Genomic DNA, 13029 nt, shown 5'->3' with positions numbered 1-13029 from the left:
GGCCTTCGCGGTTTCCTCGGCCTTGCCGGCTACTATCGGCGCTTCATCAAGGACTACGGCACCATCGCCGCGCCCTTGACCAGCCTGCTTCGGAAGGACTCGTTCCAATGGTCGGCTGCCGCGGACGCTGCGTTTGCTGCTCTGAAGACAGCACTGTCAGCAGCACCCGTTCTCCACCTCCCCGACTTCGACCGTGACTTCTTCGTCGACTGCGACGCCTCGGGGTCTGGTTTCGGGGCTGTACTACATCAAGGTGATGGCCCGATCGCGTTCTTCAGCCGGCCGTTCGCAGCGCGTCACCTCAAAGTCGCCGCTTATGAACGGGAACTCATTGGTCTGGTACAGGCCGTTCGCCATTGGCAACCCTACCTTTGGGGCCGCTCCTTCGTCGTCCGCACCGACCACTGCGCCTTGAAGTTCCTGCTCGATCAACGCCTGTCTACGATACCCCAGCATCACTGGATCAGTAAGTTAATGGGCTATGATTTCAGGGTGGAATTCAGACCAGGGCGCTTCAATGTGGTGGCCGATGCTCTCTCTAGGCGTGATGGTGATGCACCGCTGCTGGTCGGGCTGCAGCCCCCGGAGCAGGTCTTGGCCGTCATCTCTGCTCCCACGTTCCACCTCTTCGCGGAGCTGCGGCGCGAGTTGCAGGACACGGAGGAGTTGCGCGTGCTGCGTGACGCCATCGCTGCAGGCGACCGCGGCGCTGATTGGACTGTGCAAGATGGCCTCATTCTCTGCAAAGGGCGTGTCTATGTCCCTGCGGTGTCCACAGTGCTCGATGCTGTGCTGCAGCTAGCCCATACAGGGGCGCATGAAGGTATCCAGAAGACGCTGCAGCGCCTTCGGACTGAGTTCGCCATCGACCATGATCGCCGCGTCGTCCACGACTACGTTCGCGCCTGCACAACTTGTCAGCGCAACAAGATAGAGGCCTTGCATCCAGCCGGCCTGCTACAGCCATTGCCGGTGCCATCTCGCGTTTGGGCTGATATTTCCATGGATTTCATCGAGGTGCTTCCCAAAGTTCATGGCAAGAGCGTCATCCTTACTGTGGTCGACCGATTCTCCAAGTATGCTCATTTCATTCCTCTGGGTCACCCGTATACGGCGTCTTCCGTCGCTCATGCTTTCTTCCATGACATCGTTCGTCTCCATGGGTTTCCCGATTCCATAGTCAGTGATCGAGATCCGGTGTTCACCGGTCATGTGTGGCGGGATCTCTTTCGTCAGGCGGGTGTCCAACTTCGCATGAGCACAGCTTTCCACCCTCAAACTGATGGTCAATCGGAGGCAGTAAACAAGACCATCGGCATATACCTCCGTTGCCTAACTGGAGATCGTCCATGAGATTGGCTTGATTGGCTGCCTTGGGCTGAGTACTGCTATAACACAGCCTATCATTCAGCGTTGCGCACCTCCCCGTTCACGGTGGTCTATGGTCGGCCTCCTCCAGAGCTGCTGCCTTATGCTTCAGGGAGTGCACGGACTGATGTGGTGGACTCCCTGCTGTCCAGCCGGGATGAATTTCTCTCCGAGGTGCGTGATCGCCTTTTGCAGGCTCAGGAGCACGCACGCCGTTTCTATGACGCCAAGCATCGGCCCCTGGAATTTGCAGTAGGTGATTGGGTACTTCTCCGGCTACTTTGTCACCATCAGTCGTTGGTTCCAGGCAGCAAAGGCAAACTGGGACCTAAATATGCTGGGCCCTTTCTAGTTCTGGAGCGCCTAGGGGAGGTGGCCTATCGTTTGCAGCTTCCAGCGGGTGCCCGGATACATGATGTCTTTCACGTAGGGGTCCTGAAGCCATTTCGGGGCGAACCACCTTCAGCGGATCCCGTCCTGCCTCCTCTTCGTCACGGGCGTCCGCTGCTACAGCCAGCTAAGGTGCTGCGTTCTCGGCTCAACAGGGGCGTATGGCAGGTTCTTGTTCAGTGGGATGGCCTACCCTCCTCCGATGCAACTTGGGAGCCAGTTCCAGAGTTTCGCACAGCTTACCCTGAGTTTCAGCTCGAGGACGAGCTGTTTCCGAAGGACGGGAGAGATGTTATGGTTGGTAATGTCTACAAAAGGAAACCCACAGGTGGCTGATTGGGTTTAGGAAAGGACTAGGCAGCCGTCAGGCTTGTTTCAGCCAGCATGGCTATCATAGGAGGTTAAGTAGGAAAGATAGTTATTATTAGTTAAAAGATCTACTAGGTGGATCTGTAAAAGAGTTTCTATCCGTGTTGAGTCAGGAGTCTGTAACCCGGACTATAAAAGTCCTTTTACGTTAATGAGAAGAACCAGCCTGGGATTGTGTCACCTTGACACCCTTGGGCGCCCAGCGTCCCTCTCCTGTGCCCTAATTCCAGAACACGACGGCTCCAGCCGCCGCCAACGTTACTCCCCACCCTACAATCTACGCAGCAAGGCTAGAAGACGTACCAATTAGTGCCTCTACATACATACCAGGACTGGTCAACATGGACGTCCAACTGCAGGCGCGATGCAATTCGCTGTCATCAGTTGTGAGCTCATCAAGGTAGGCTAGTAGTCAGTGCTCGATCGTCACTTTCTCTGGAAGAGCTATCACTGGTACTGCTGGCTATGCACGTGGTTAATCCCTAGCTCAATCTTCAGTAGTGACATCAGTTCTGATCTCAGCATCTGACAATGCCAAATAATAAGCTGAACCGAACTAGCCGTGTGGCGCTGCATGCCCTCTGCTCCCAATCCTATATATACCTCTCCAGTGTCCACTCCATGGATCAAACCACGCACCAACACAACCAAAACACTGATTCCTCAAAAGAACACAACCAAAACATCTTCAGCTGATCAGCTCCGATCATTCATACGTACAAAGCCACACAAGCAAACGCAGATAAAAAAAATGGATGTTTCCATAGGTTCAGTCTTGGGTGCCATCCTGGCCGTGCTCGTCTCCACGCTGCTGATCAGAGTGCTGTTCCTTCTGGTGTGGAAGCCCTATGCTGTCAGCAGGTGGTTTAGGGGCCAGGGCGTCGGGGGCCCAAGCTACAGGTTCTTCGTCGGCTCCCTGCCGGCGATCAAGCGGATGAAAGCCCCCGGGAGCAAGATCGTCCTCGACGTCGGCTCCCATGACTTCATCCCCATCGTGCAGCCGCAGTACCGCAAATGGGTGGCCGAGTACGGTACGTAACGTAATATACGTATACATCATATAAATTAGTATGTGATGTTCATCTTGACATTCGAATGATAGGATATTTATATATCTATCTGATTCCTGATTGCAATTGCATCATATGTGTGTGTGTGTGTGTGTGTGTGTCGTTCAGGGAAGATATTTCTGTACTGGTTCGGCGCTGTGCCGACCATCTGCGTCGCCGAGGTCGAGCTGGTGAAGCAGGTTCTCGCGGAGAGGACAGGTCGTCTGTTCCCCAAGGACTACTTGAACGCAAACATGGAGGCACTCCTTGGCAAGGGTCTCGTTCTCACCAACGGTGAAGACTGGAAACGCCACCGCAAGGTGGTGCACCCGGCCTTCAACCTCGATAAGCTCAAGGTCTGTCTGATGTCTCATAAAACATACCTCTACGTACTGCATGTCTGCATATACAATACAAACACAATGTTATGAATTACTGCAATAGAGAACTATTACTCTATAGCTAGCTACAAAATAACTTATTTTGTAGCCACTTTAAGTTACGATAATTACTATACTAATTTACAAGATTATAGTAACTCTTTACTAAGTGGTTTATTATAACATTACGGTAAATATCCCCATGTGTTATAGTAACCCAGCTATTGTAAAGATGTATACATATTATCGTAAATTAGTATATAAAATTATCGTAAATGAAGGTGGCTACAGAATAACTTATTTTGTAGCTAGCTACTGAATATATATATATATATATATATATATATATAATGCTTTAATTTCTTTAGGTTAAGTTTATTTTGTCTCTCAATTCCTTGACTTGTTTAACACAAATGCATTATCATGTTGCAGGCGATGTCTTTGACCATGGCGGACTTGGCGCAGCAGATGATGCATCGATGGCAATCTCAGATACAGCAGGCCACCAACCATGAGGCTGAAATCGAACTCAGCAGCGAATTCTCGGAGCTAACTTCGGATGTGATAGCCCACACAGCCTTCGGGAGCAGCTACAAGGAGGGCAAAGAGGTGTTCGTCACGCAGAAGGAGCTCCAAGAACTCACATTCTCAGCATCGCTTAACATCCCTGCTCCTGGTCGGCTAAGGTAAACACTGATTATTCAACTAATCGCCTACATGCAATGCATGCTACTTTGTATAAAGGCAATGATTTTAGCAAATACTTCTTAATTATGAACTCAATCCAAATTCATCTCCACATATATACATGAAGGAAACTGAAATTGCCAACTAGCAAGAGCAGCCGACGAGTTGAAAAACTGGACAAGAAGGTGAGGAGCCTGCTCATGGCGATAATCGAAGGGCGCCTTGCTGATAAGGACACCAATGGATACGGCAACGATCTGCTCGGTCTCATGCTCGAAGCGCGCGCTCTGGAGCAAGAAGGGCGCGCACAGATGCTCACCACCCAGGAGATCGTGGACGAGTGCAAGACCTTCTTCTTCGCCGGGCAGGACACCACCTCGCACCTCCTCACCTGGACCATGTTCCTGCTGAGCAGGTACCCCGAGTGGCAACACAAGCTGAGGGAGGAGGTGATGAAAGAGTGTGGCAATGCAGTGCCAAATCCGGACATGGTCACCAAGCTCAAACTGGTAAACCTCGCATATATATCCCCTTCCGAAAATAAAAGTGGTTTCCCCAACTGTACAAACGAAACGACAAGTCAATTTCGGATGATGCTATATTGATATCTGTTGCTGCTGCTGCTATTTCAGGTTAACATGGTTCTTCTCGAGTCACTGAGGCTCTACAGCCCCGTGGTGTTGATAAGAAGGGGCACAGGTTCAGACATCCAGCTCGGCAGCATAAGGGTGCCCAAGGGAACAATGCTGTCCATACCAATTGCGTTGCTGCACAGGGACAAGGATGTCTGGGGCCAAGATGCCGACGAGTTCAACCCTACCAGGTTCGAGCATGGCGTGTCCAAAGCTGCTGCCAACCACCCCAATGCCCTGCTGTCCTTCTCCCAGGGACCTAGGGCCTGCATTGGCCAGAACTTCGCGATGCTTGAGGCCCGTATCGGGATCGCCATGATCCTTCAGAGGTTCTCGTTTGAGCTCTCGCCAAAGTATGTCCATGCACCCAAGGAAGAGATCACCCTGATGCCCAGGTTCGGGCTTCCCATCATCCTGAGGAACCTTCACGACTGAGATGTACTACCATACATATATTGGTCGTATTGATGCCGCCACCACTTTGTTTTCCCTAAGGTTTTGTTACAATAAGGCCTTGTTTAGTTCCTTGGCGAAATGTTTTTGGATTTTGGGTGGAAGTAAACAAGGCCTAAACAAACACTTTGTGGGTGTTTGGTGTATGTGTGATGTGATGCTCCTGTATTCTTACTTTATTTGCTATATATGCAGACATTGCGTGCTGTTACTTTCTTATGCAGATTGTAATGAATAAAACACTTGTCAGGGATATTACCTGCAGTAATTATAGTTGTTTCCTACACCATGACAGCATCGATCACACAAAGAAGACTCACCTACCGGGTCTTCTCCTCGAGGTCCGGCGCGTGGAGGCCCATTCAAACGCTCGGCGAAGTTGAACGGGGACCTGGCCCAGGCGTACGTACACGAACATTATATTGTGCCAACACAACAGACGTGGTCATCTGCCGTGGCGCCGTGTACTGGCTCGATCACCATGGGGAGACTACACTGGTGACTGGTACGTGTTCGCCATGGCTCGTGGATCCTGGTGTGTGTGGTGTCCGCCGGTAACTTTTTTTTTTGTCCTGTGCGGCTGTGCAGCCCTTTACGTCATTTTTTTTTTGTTTTGTCTTTCCCAAAATGAAGTAACTCTCTGTCTTTTTTCTTACATATAAATCAGTATTAAAACTTTGCTCTTAATTAATAAACAAATATAATAAACAAAATATTCCTGTCTTAGAATAAATTATTATTATAATCTGAATCAGCCGATGGGCTAACTAATCCAAGCATAAACTGAAATTTTAATCAGTTTTCCATCCAATCTAATTAAAATAAATATTTCTCCTAACTATCCGCAAATACTAGTACAAGTATCAAAGTTGTCCGCATATGCCAACGTAGCCAGGGTATAATGTGGAAAGAGGGAGGTACCGAACGGTCATATATAGTCTATACTCATCAATGGATATATCTACTTTTGACACGATGATGACTAACCCCTTTCCGACTTCAATAAGGTATTAAAACTATATCTTTTTTTTAATGAAACTTGATATCTAACTCTACCAACACATGGATAGTATGTAAACTAAAGTTATGGCATTACGAGAAAATATTTATATGCCTTATAATGAAAGAAAAAAATCTATCAAAATTGTATTTTAATTCAATACGAAGTCAATAGGACATTGCCAATATTAATTTATATTATGGATGTCATGACAAAATAAAGTATACCTTTAAATTTTATAGAAAAATAAGAGATAAATAAATATGTAACCTTGTCCTCCTTGTTTCTAGTAATGAGTGATTGTTGCATCAACCACTTACAACATCAAATGTAGCACATTTATAAATTAAGGTGTTGCGGCCACCAACAAACTGAAACAAAGAGGTCAAACGTTTAATAACTTTTTTTCTCCTATTATAACGTATAGGCATGTTTGCTAGTAATAATAAATTATATGTAGACGTCTTTCGTGAAGGTACAAACCTCTATTATGAATTCGAGAGAAAAAAAGAGGAACACCTGTGGGATGGCAAGGATTAATTAGCCAGTACTCAATGTAGGCTGACAAAAAGACAAACAAATGAACAACTTTTGGCTGTCGCCATATATCTCTTGAAATAAATAAAGGCACTTATTTCGTCTCGATCACCGTCACTGCATAAACATGCATACTTTAACTTGTAGTGTACCAAACAACTGGCGGGTTCTGGCACTGTGCTAGACAGCTGGTCCTTCGGCCGATATGGCCCTGGTGCATGCAGCCGATGCATACATAGCGTAGTGTGAGAAACCGAAGAAAAGAACACCGAACGAATAGTTCAGCCTTTCTTGCCAAATCGATCTGCCTGCTCTGTCGTCTCCGGCTCAATTATCTTAACGGCACTACATTCAATTACTTCCCCTCTTTGCATTTGCAAAAATAGAAACACATCACTCCACAGGCCGGCCAGCTTTTTCCTCGTTTCATTTTGTTTTCACGCTCACATGTTCCATCGCCCTAGCTCGCTTGCTGCTTGCTGTTTCTTGCTGAAATTGCCCTTGGGTCTGTTCATTTTGAATCCTTTAATTTCCCCATATCCCCATTCCCCAATCCATGGTCGTCCATCGCGACAGTATAGACACCAGACACCATTTCTTGCGTGAGCCATAGTTGATGTCATCTGTCTTCCATGGCTCAGCCTCCCAATCCCAAGAGAAGGTCGTCCCTACCTCTCCCTGACTGGAGATCCGGCCTGCCAGAGGAACTCCTCCAGTCCATCGCGCAACGTCTCGCGTCGGGCCACGACGCGGCGTCCTTCCGATCCGCTTGCTCCCCGTGGCGCGCCGCCGTCCCGTTCGCGACCTTCGGGCCGCTCCTGCTGCTGCCGTTCGACCCCGACTCGGACCGCGTCGACTTCTACTGCGCCTCGGAGGAGAAGGTCTTCTCCAAGACGCTGCCCGACGTGCGCGGCAAGGTGGCGTGCGGCTCGTCGTGCGGGTGGCTGGCGCTCATGGACGAGGCGGCGTCCGTGACGCTGCTAAATCCGTTCGCCGGTGCCCGTGCCCGTGCCCGTGCGCAACGCGTTGAGCTCCCGCCGGCAGGCGAACACGTCGCGGCGGCGTCCTCGTCGGAACCCGTGTCTAAGGTCCACGGCCGGTGGGTCGTCCATCCCACCAACAACGGCTACGGGAACGCGGATGCTGCGGGCAGAGGCATCAAGCTAGAAGACATGAGGGACGTGTTCTTCCGTGAGATCGTGCTCTCCGCGCCGCCTGACGCCGACGGCGGCAGCGAGTGCGTGGCCATGGCCATGCTTGGGTGCTCCACGGAGGTCGCGTTCTGCCGGGTTGGAGTCGACAGCGCATGGACGCTGCTCGACACCAAACTGGACTGCTCCGTGGCCTCCGTCGTCCACTGCCAGGACAAGTTCTTGGCGATCGACTACACTGGAGAAATCTCCATCTGCAGCATCAGCAACGCCGCCGCCGGTGCAACACCAACCGCGACGCTGCTGCCGTCGCTGTCGCCACCTGCGGGGCTCTGCCACCGCAGCTACCTGGAATCAAACGGTGAGCTGCACATTGTGGGTGCCATGGTGAGCACGTTCCACGAGACACAGAGCTTCGCCTACAGCAGCGCGATCTACAAGTGCAACCTCCACGACCGTACGCCGGAGTGGTCCAGGGTGAGGGACATCGGTGATCGGACACTGTTCGTGTCTAAACATTTCAAGGGAGGCTTCAGTGGAACAAGTGTATCCATGTATAAAGAGAACAAAATCTACATGTCTGAACCCTTGTATGGGGATCCATACGACTTGGTCCATCGTTTGGAGATCGTTGATATTTCTACCGGCACATCTGAAGTGAAGCCCGTCCACGAAAAGACGATGCAGGGTTCCGAGGCTCTAGGTTGGATTCGACCCAATCTCTGGAAGGGAGGTAGGATGATGTTCTTAATTCAAAGGTTTATTACTTCAAATACACATATATTAGGGCAAGCAGTTGCATTGGGATGTTTTTAGCTTCTGCACACAAGCACTGGCTATGAAAAGAATTTGATATATGCCACATTTGGTTACTATTAGTTCGCGAACTGAGTTAGTTAGTTGAAACAAAACCTTAAGTGACCTACATTATAATTACGAATGCAGCCAGTTCTCTCTTTTTATATTCAATTTTGGTTTAATTCCCACACTACAAACAATTGATGGCACCATTGTAGATCAAGACCATGTATATGGGCAACAGTAAAATTGTGACGGGGCGTGATCCAAGCATAAATTCCATAAATTCCAGACATAGCTAGGGTTCTCTCTAGCTAAATTCTTATTCTTATAATCTATTAAACCCCATGTTTTAAATAGCGAGCTAAGGCCAAGGTGTTTAGCGTTTTATAAACTGTAATTAGCGTACTTTAGCGGTAAAATTGTGCATGAACGCAAATTGCGGCACAATTTTTTTCAAGCTATTTCGGGCTATAGCGGCAAAAATAGCAGGCTATTTTTTTCCATGATTAAACCTTATATATAATAGATTCTAGTTTTGAACAACTTGTTATTTTCTGGTTATACGAATTAATAGTAAAAGGATAGGCACTATATACATATCTAATAATCCCATATCACCGTATTTTGGTTGGGCATAGTTCATCATCTTGGTGACTAGCCATACATCTTACTAAGCTTGCATTATAGTAATTGTCCAAGAAGAATTCATCTTATTAACTATATATATATATATATATATATATATATATATATATATATATATATATATATATATATATATATGTTGTAGCTCATTGTATGGGAACAAGGAGTTCAATCTGATTCCTCTTCATAATTTCAGGTGGGTTTTCAAAGCACAACAAGGAAAGATCACATACAGAAGCAACTTCTAATGTGACACGCTCGTCTGAACCTGCAGCAGAGATCAAGTCTGGTGGTTTTGTTCAGTCTAAGAATACTTGAGACACAGATTCCTGTCCTTGCCCTAGCAATCAACAATCACTGAGCTCAGATGTGAGTGTCAGTATATCATTTATTTCATGGTGTGACAGACTCTGTGTAGGTTTAATCTGTTTCTTGAAATGAGCCGAACTTTCCCATCTCAAGTTAAAAAGAAAAGAAAAAAAAACTTTGAGATAAACATGAACTCGTGGGATGCCGATAGATGTTTGTCCCAAAATTTTAATTATTTTTTTAGTAATAGGCAGAAAAGACATCATAAATATTGTTAAATTGGACAAAACTAAATTGATTAACAATAGTTTACCAACTGCGGACAAAAGTACACTCTTCCAACTCTACTAAGTTCTTTTTGGAAGCATTGTTCTATCTGCAGTACCCAATCTTTCTCATTAGCTTACGAAAATCCATAGGAATACCAAGATACTTGAAGGGCAATGCACCTTCCTTACACATAAACAACTTTGTATATTCCTTATTCTTCTCCTTAGCCAAACCAAAACAAAACAACTCACTCTTATAGAAATTGATTTTCAGCCCTGATAACTTCTCGAAGACAACTAGTACTAATTTTAAGTTCTTAGCTTCTTATTCTCTATTGTTTTCCATAAGTGGTATAATATCATTAGCATATTGTAAAGTGGACAGACCCTCATCAACCAAATTAGATATTAAATCCTTGGCCGACCACCACTCTTTGCCCTTGAGATAAGAATTGCCAACATATCAGCCACTATGTTGAAAAGGATAGGCAAGAGCGGATCTCCTTGCCTAAGACATTTTCTAGTCTGAAAATAGTGCTCCATCTCATCATTAATTTTAATCCCTACACTTCCTTGACTCAAAATAGATTGAATGCATTTACACCAGACTTGTGAAAAAACCCTTCATTCTTAGGGTTTACTATGAAAAGGACCAATTTACCTTATCACATGCTTTCTCGAAAGAGGGAGTTATTTCCTTTGGCTTGAAAAAATTTGACTTACTTTCTTGGCCCTTTTAGTTTTGAACTTACCAATTTGGCCCAAAAGCTATCTTTAGTTCCTTATATGGCCCTTGCATTAGTTTTGGAACTTAACGGTATTAAGTCGAGCATAAAATGATAATTTTGCCCTTGATTAACAAATAATGGAGGCAGGTTGATCCACTAGATCTGCGTGGATCCGGCTTGCGGGGGATGGTGAGCTCCTCATCTCTTCTGTCCTTCCTCTCCTCTATGCTCGCCCTCACTTGGATGATTCATGGCGCCCTCATTTTGTTGGTCCTCACTATCACTAACTTTTTTTTCAGATACTAAAATTGCATCAGAAAGTTGCTTGATTTGACACAGACATGTTAACAGAACTAGTGATGCACTTGTGTAGTACAGTTCATGGCCTCCAACTTTATAATCACTAACCATATGGCTGCAATGGCTTGAGTCCTATGAAAATATGACACTATACTGTTGTACGTACTGTAGCTTCAATGTGCATATAGATAGTACTGATTCATTTATTGTCTAGAGCATAGTCGTAATGGTCATAGGTAACTAGTGCAAAGAAGACGTTTTGTTGACTCGTTCATTTGGTACATGTAGTCCTCTATGAAGTGCAACCACAGGCAACAAAATTAGTAAGCTGAGAACATTGCTATAGGTAGTCTATAAAAGTCAAAGTATAAGGAACCCATGAAGCTAAAAGCTCACATGCCTGCAATATGTTAGCCCAATTTTATCGAAATGAATATGCTTCTAGCTAGTATGTAGTCCTGAGCTGATCTATCTAGTTAAACTGAAACTCTTATTTATTGCTGCATATCAAGTTCAAATGATCATTTTTCTACTACGGTGATGGTGATTGGCTTGCATAGCTATTTTCAGTAAACTTATTGTAAGAGTAGCTACACAAATATTTTGACAATGTTTATATATCATTGATGGTCTAATGCTGAAATGCTTGTTGCTAAATTTAACTAAATTTTATCTATTTATTTTGGATCTTGAACATTGTGCTTGGTAAATCATCGCTTTTTTCCACTGAAATGTTAGGATTTGCCAAACTGACCCCAAACTTAATGAAGAGCTTATGTACTAAATTTAGCATATAGATCATGATTTAATTTCTAATAGCTATCTGTACCTGTCATTGTACATGTATGTATGCATATTGCAACTTGTTCAATTGTATTATGTGCGTTCAAAACTAGACTTGGTTTGATTTTAACTGTACAATGTGATGCTAGTCACCACGCTAATTCAGTACAATATAAAAAGAGCTTTAAACCTGACTACTCTAGGTTGATTCTTATAAAATGCTTGAGAATTTGAGTATGTAACTAAAATATCTGAAATGATAAAAAATAATTGTAGGGGCCAGTATGTGGCCTTCTACGTCCAATTGAATCCTGGAGGTGATCTATTGCAGGTGGCTTTATTATTTGAACAACAAGTGCATTGCCATATTTGCCCAATAATTATAATTGTAGTTGCATAATTGCTCCACCACATCCCACGATTGATCTACTGCTGTTTTTGGTAGTTGGCAAAGTAATGATTTTGACAATATAATTGCTCTAGTGCATCTTACAAATTTTGTTGATGCTTCTGTTGATATTCCTTCGGATTGACTACAGAAAGTTAATGTACTAGCAGATTTTCTTGTGGCTATTTATGTTCTCAATGCAAACCAGTATTATAGCTATTATTGTGCATGTTCTAGTGTTTTCTTCTACTGATTTTGTTGGCAATGCCTTCCAGGATTGTACAGGAACTGTGGTTACTTTATGGTTTCATGTAATGGTGGGCAGAACCAAATGCGAGCAGCAGTAAGCAACTGGAAAAACCTTATTTAATTTGTATTGATTGATTGAGCAGTTGGTAAAATATAGAACTATGGATATTTGATGGTTGTAATGATATTGACTCTGGTGTTGACTATATTTGATGGATGTAATGATCTAAACATGATGTTAACTGTAATGTTTCTGGTATTGTAATGTATTTGATAATGCTGGATATCTGCATTAATTTGTATATGTTCATTTGAATTTGATAATTTGTTCATACGTTCATGGGCTATTTGTGGGCTTGCCCAGGCAGATTTTGTATGGGCATGGACTATAATGTTAGGCCTCAATAGCAAAAAAAAAGACATGCCAATTTGTAGCTGGGCCAAAAAAACATTTGGGCCATTGTAAATGAAAATAAAAAAAAGAAAAAAATCCGCTATATGGGACGAATGTAGATTGTCACCCGCCCTATCATTGCCACAT

At 45.1% G+C, this 13029-nt stretch overlaps 2 protein-coding genes across 3 annotated transcripts; both read left to right on the top strand.

The window, feature by feature from the left end:
• LOC8075316 (cytochrome P450 709B2) lies at window positions 2770–5547 on the top strand. The gene is made up of 5 exons (XM_002457742.2): window positions 2770–3158; window positions 3306–3532; window positions 3989–4242; window positions 4371–4752; window positions 4876–5547. Exons 1-5 carry the CDS (start codon window positions 2879–2881, stop codon window positions 5308–5310), a joined length of 1578 nt encoding a protein of 525 aa, XP_002457787.1. The 5' UTR covers window positions 2770–2878; the 3' UTR covers window positions 5311–5547.
• Window positions 7419–12736, top strand: LOC8086329. Of its 2 annotated transcripts, XR_002451697.1 has the most exons (3): window positions 7419–8749; window positions 9659–9831; window positions 12515–12736. XR_002451697.1 is itself a non-coding variant. In XM_002457741.2 (2 exons), exons 1-2 carry the CDS (start codon window positions 7498–7500, stop codon window positions 9778–9780), a joined length of 1374 nt encoding a protein of 457 aa, XP_002457786.2. In that variant the 5' UTR covers window positions 7419–7497; the 3' UTR covers window positions 9781–9865. The 2 variants fall into 2 exon arrangements, 1 of the variants encoding a protein (XP_002457786.2); XM_002457741.2 differs by lacking the exon at window positions 12515–12736 and having other exon boundaries at window positions 9659–9865.

The sequence above is a fragment of the Sorghum bicolor genome, chromosome 3, assembly GCF_000003195.3.
Source record: "Sorghum bicolor cultivar BTx623 chromosome 3, Sorghum_bicolor_NCBIv3, whole genome shotgun sequence".
NCBI lineage: Eukaryota > Viridiplantae > Streptophyta > Magnoliopsida > Poales > Poaceae > Sorghum > Sorghum bicolor.
Note: the sequence above shows the minus strand (reverse complement) of the source record. Positions and strands in the feature narration are given on the sequence as shown.

What these genes read in the sequence shown, in the direction of transcription:
- LOC8075316 (XM_002457742.2), top strand. Translation starts at nt 2,879, where the DNA reads ATGGATGTTTCCATAGGTTCAGTCTTGGGTGCCATCCTGGCCGTGCTC. An exon ending in CAAATGGGTGGCCGAGTACG is followed by an intron (nt 3,159 to 3,305) that starts GTACGTAACGTA and finishes TGTGTCGTTCAG; the next exon opens with GGAAGATATTTCTGTACTGG. An exon ending in CCTGCTCCTGGTCGGCTAAG is followed by an intron (nt 4,243 to 4,370) that starts GTAAACACTGAT and finishes ATATACATGAAG; the next exon opens with GAAACTGAAATTGCCAACTA.
- LOC8086329 (XM_002457741.2), top strand. Translation starts at nt 7,498, where the DNA reads ATGGCTCAGCCTCCCAATCCCAAGAGAAGGTCGTCCCTACCTCTCCCT. An exon ending in ACCCAATCTCTGGAAGGGAG is followed by an intron (nt 8,750 to 9,658) that starts GTAGGATGATGT and finishes TCATAATTTCAG; the next exon opens with GTGGGTTTTCAAAGCACAAC.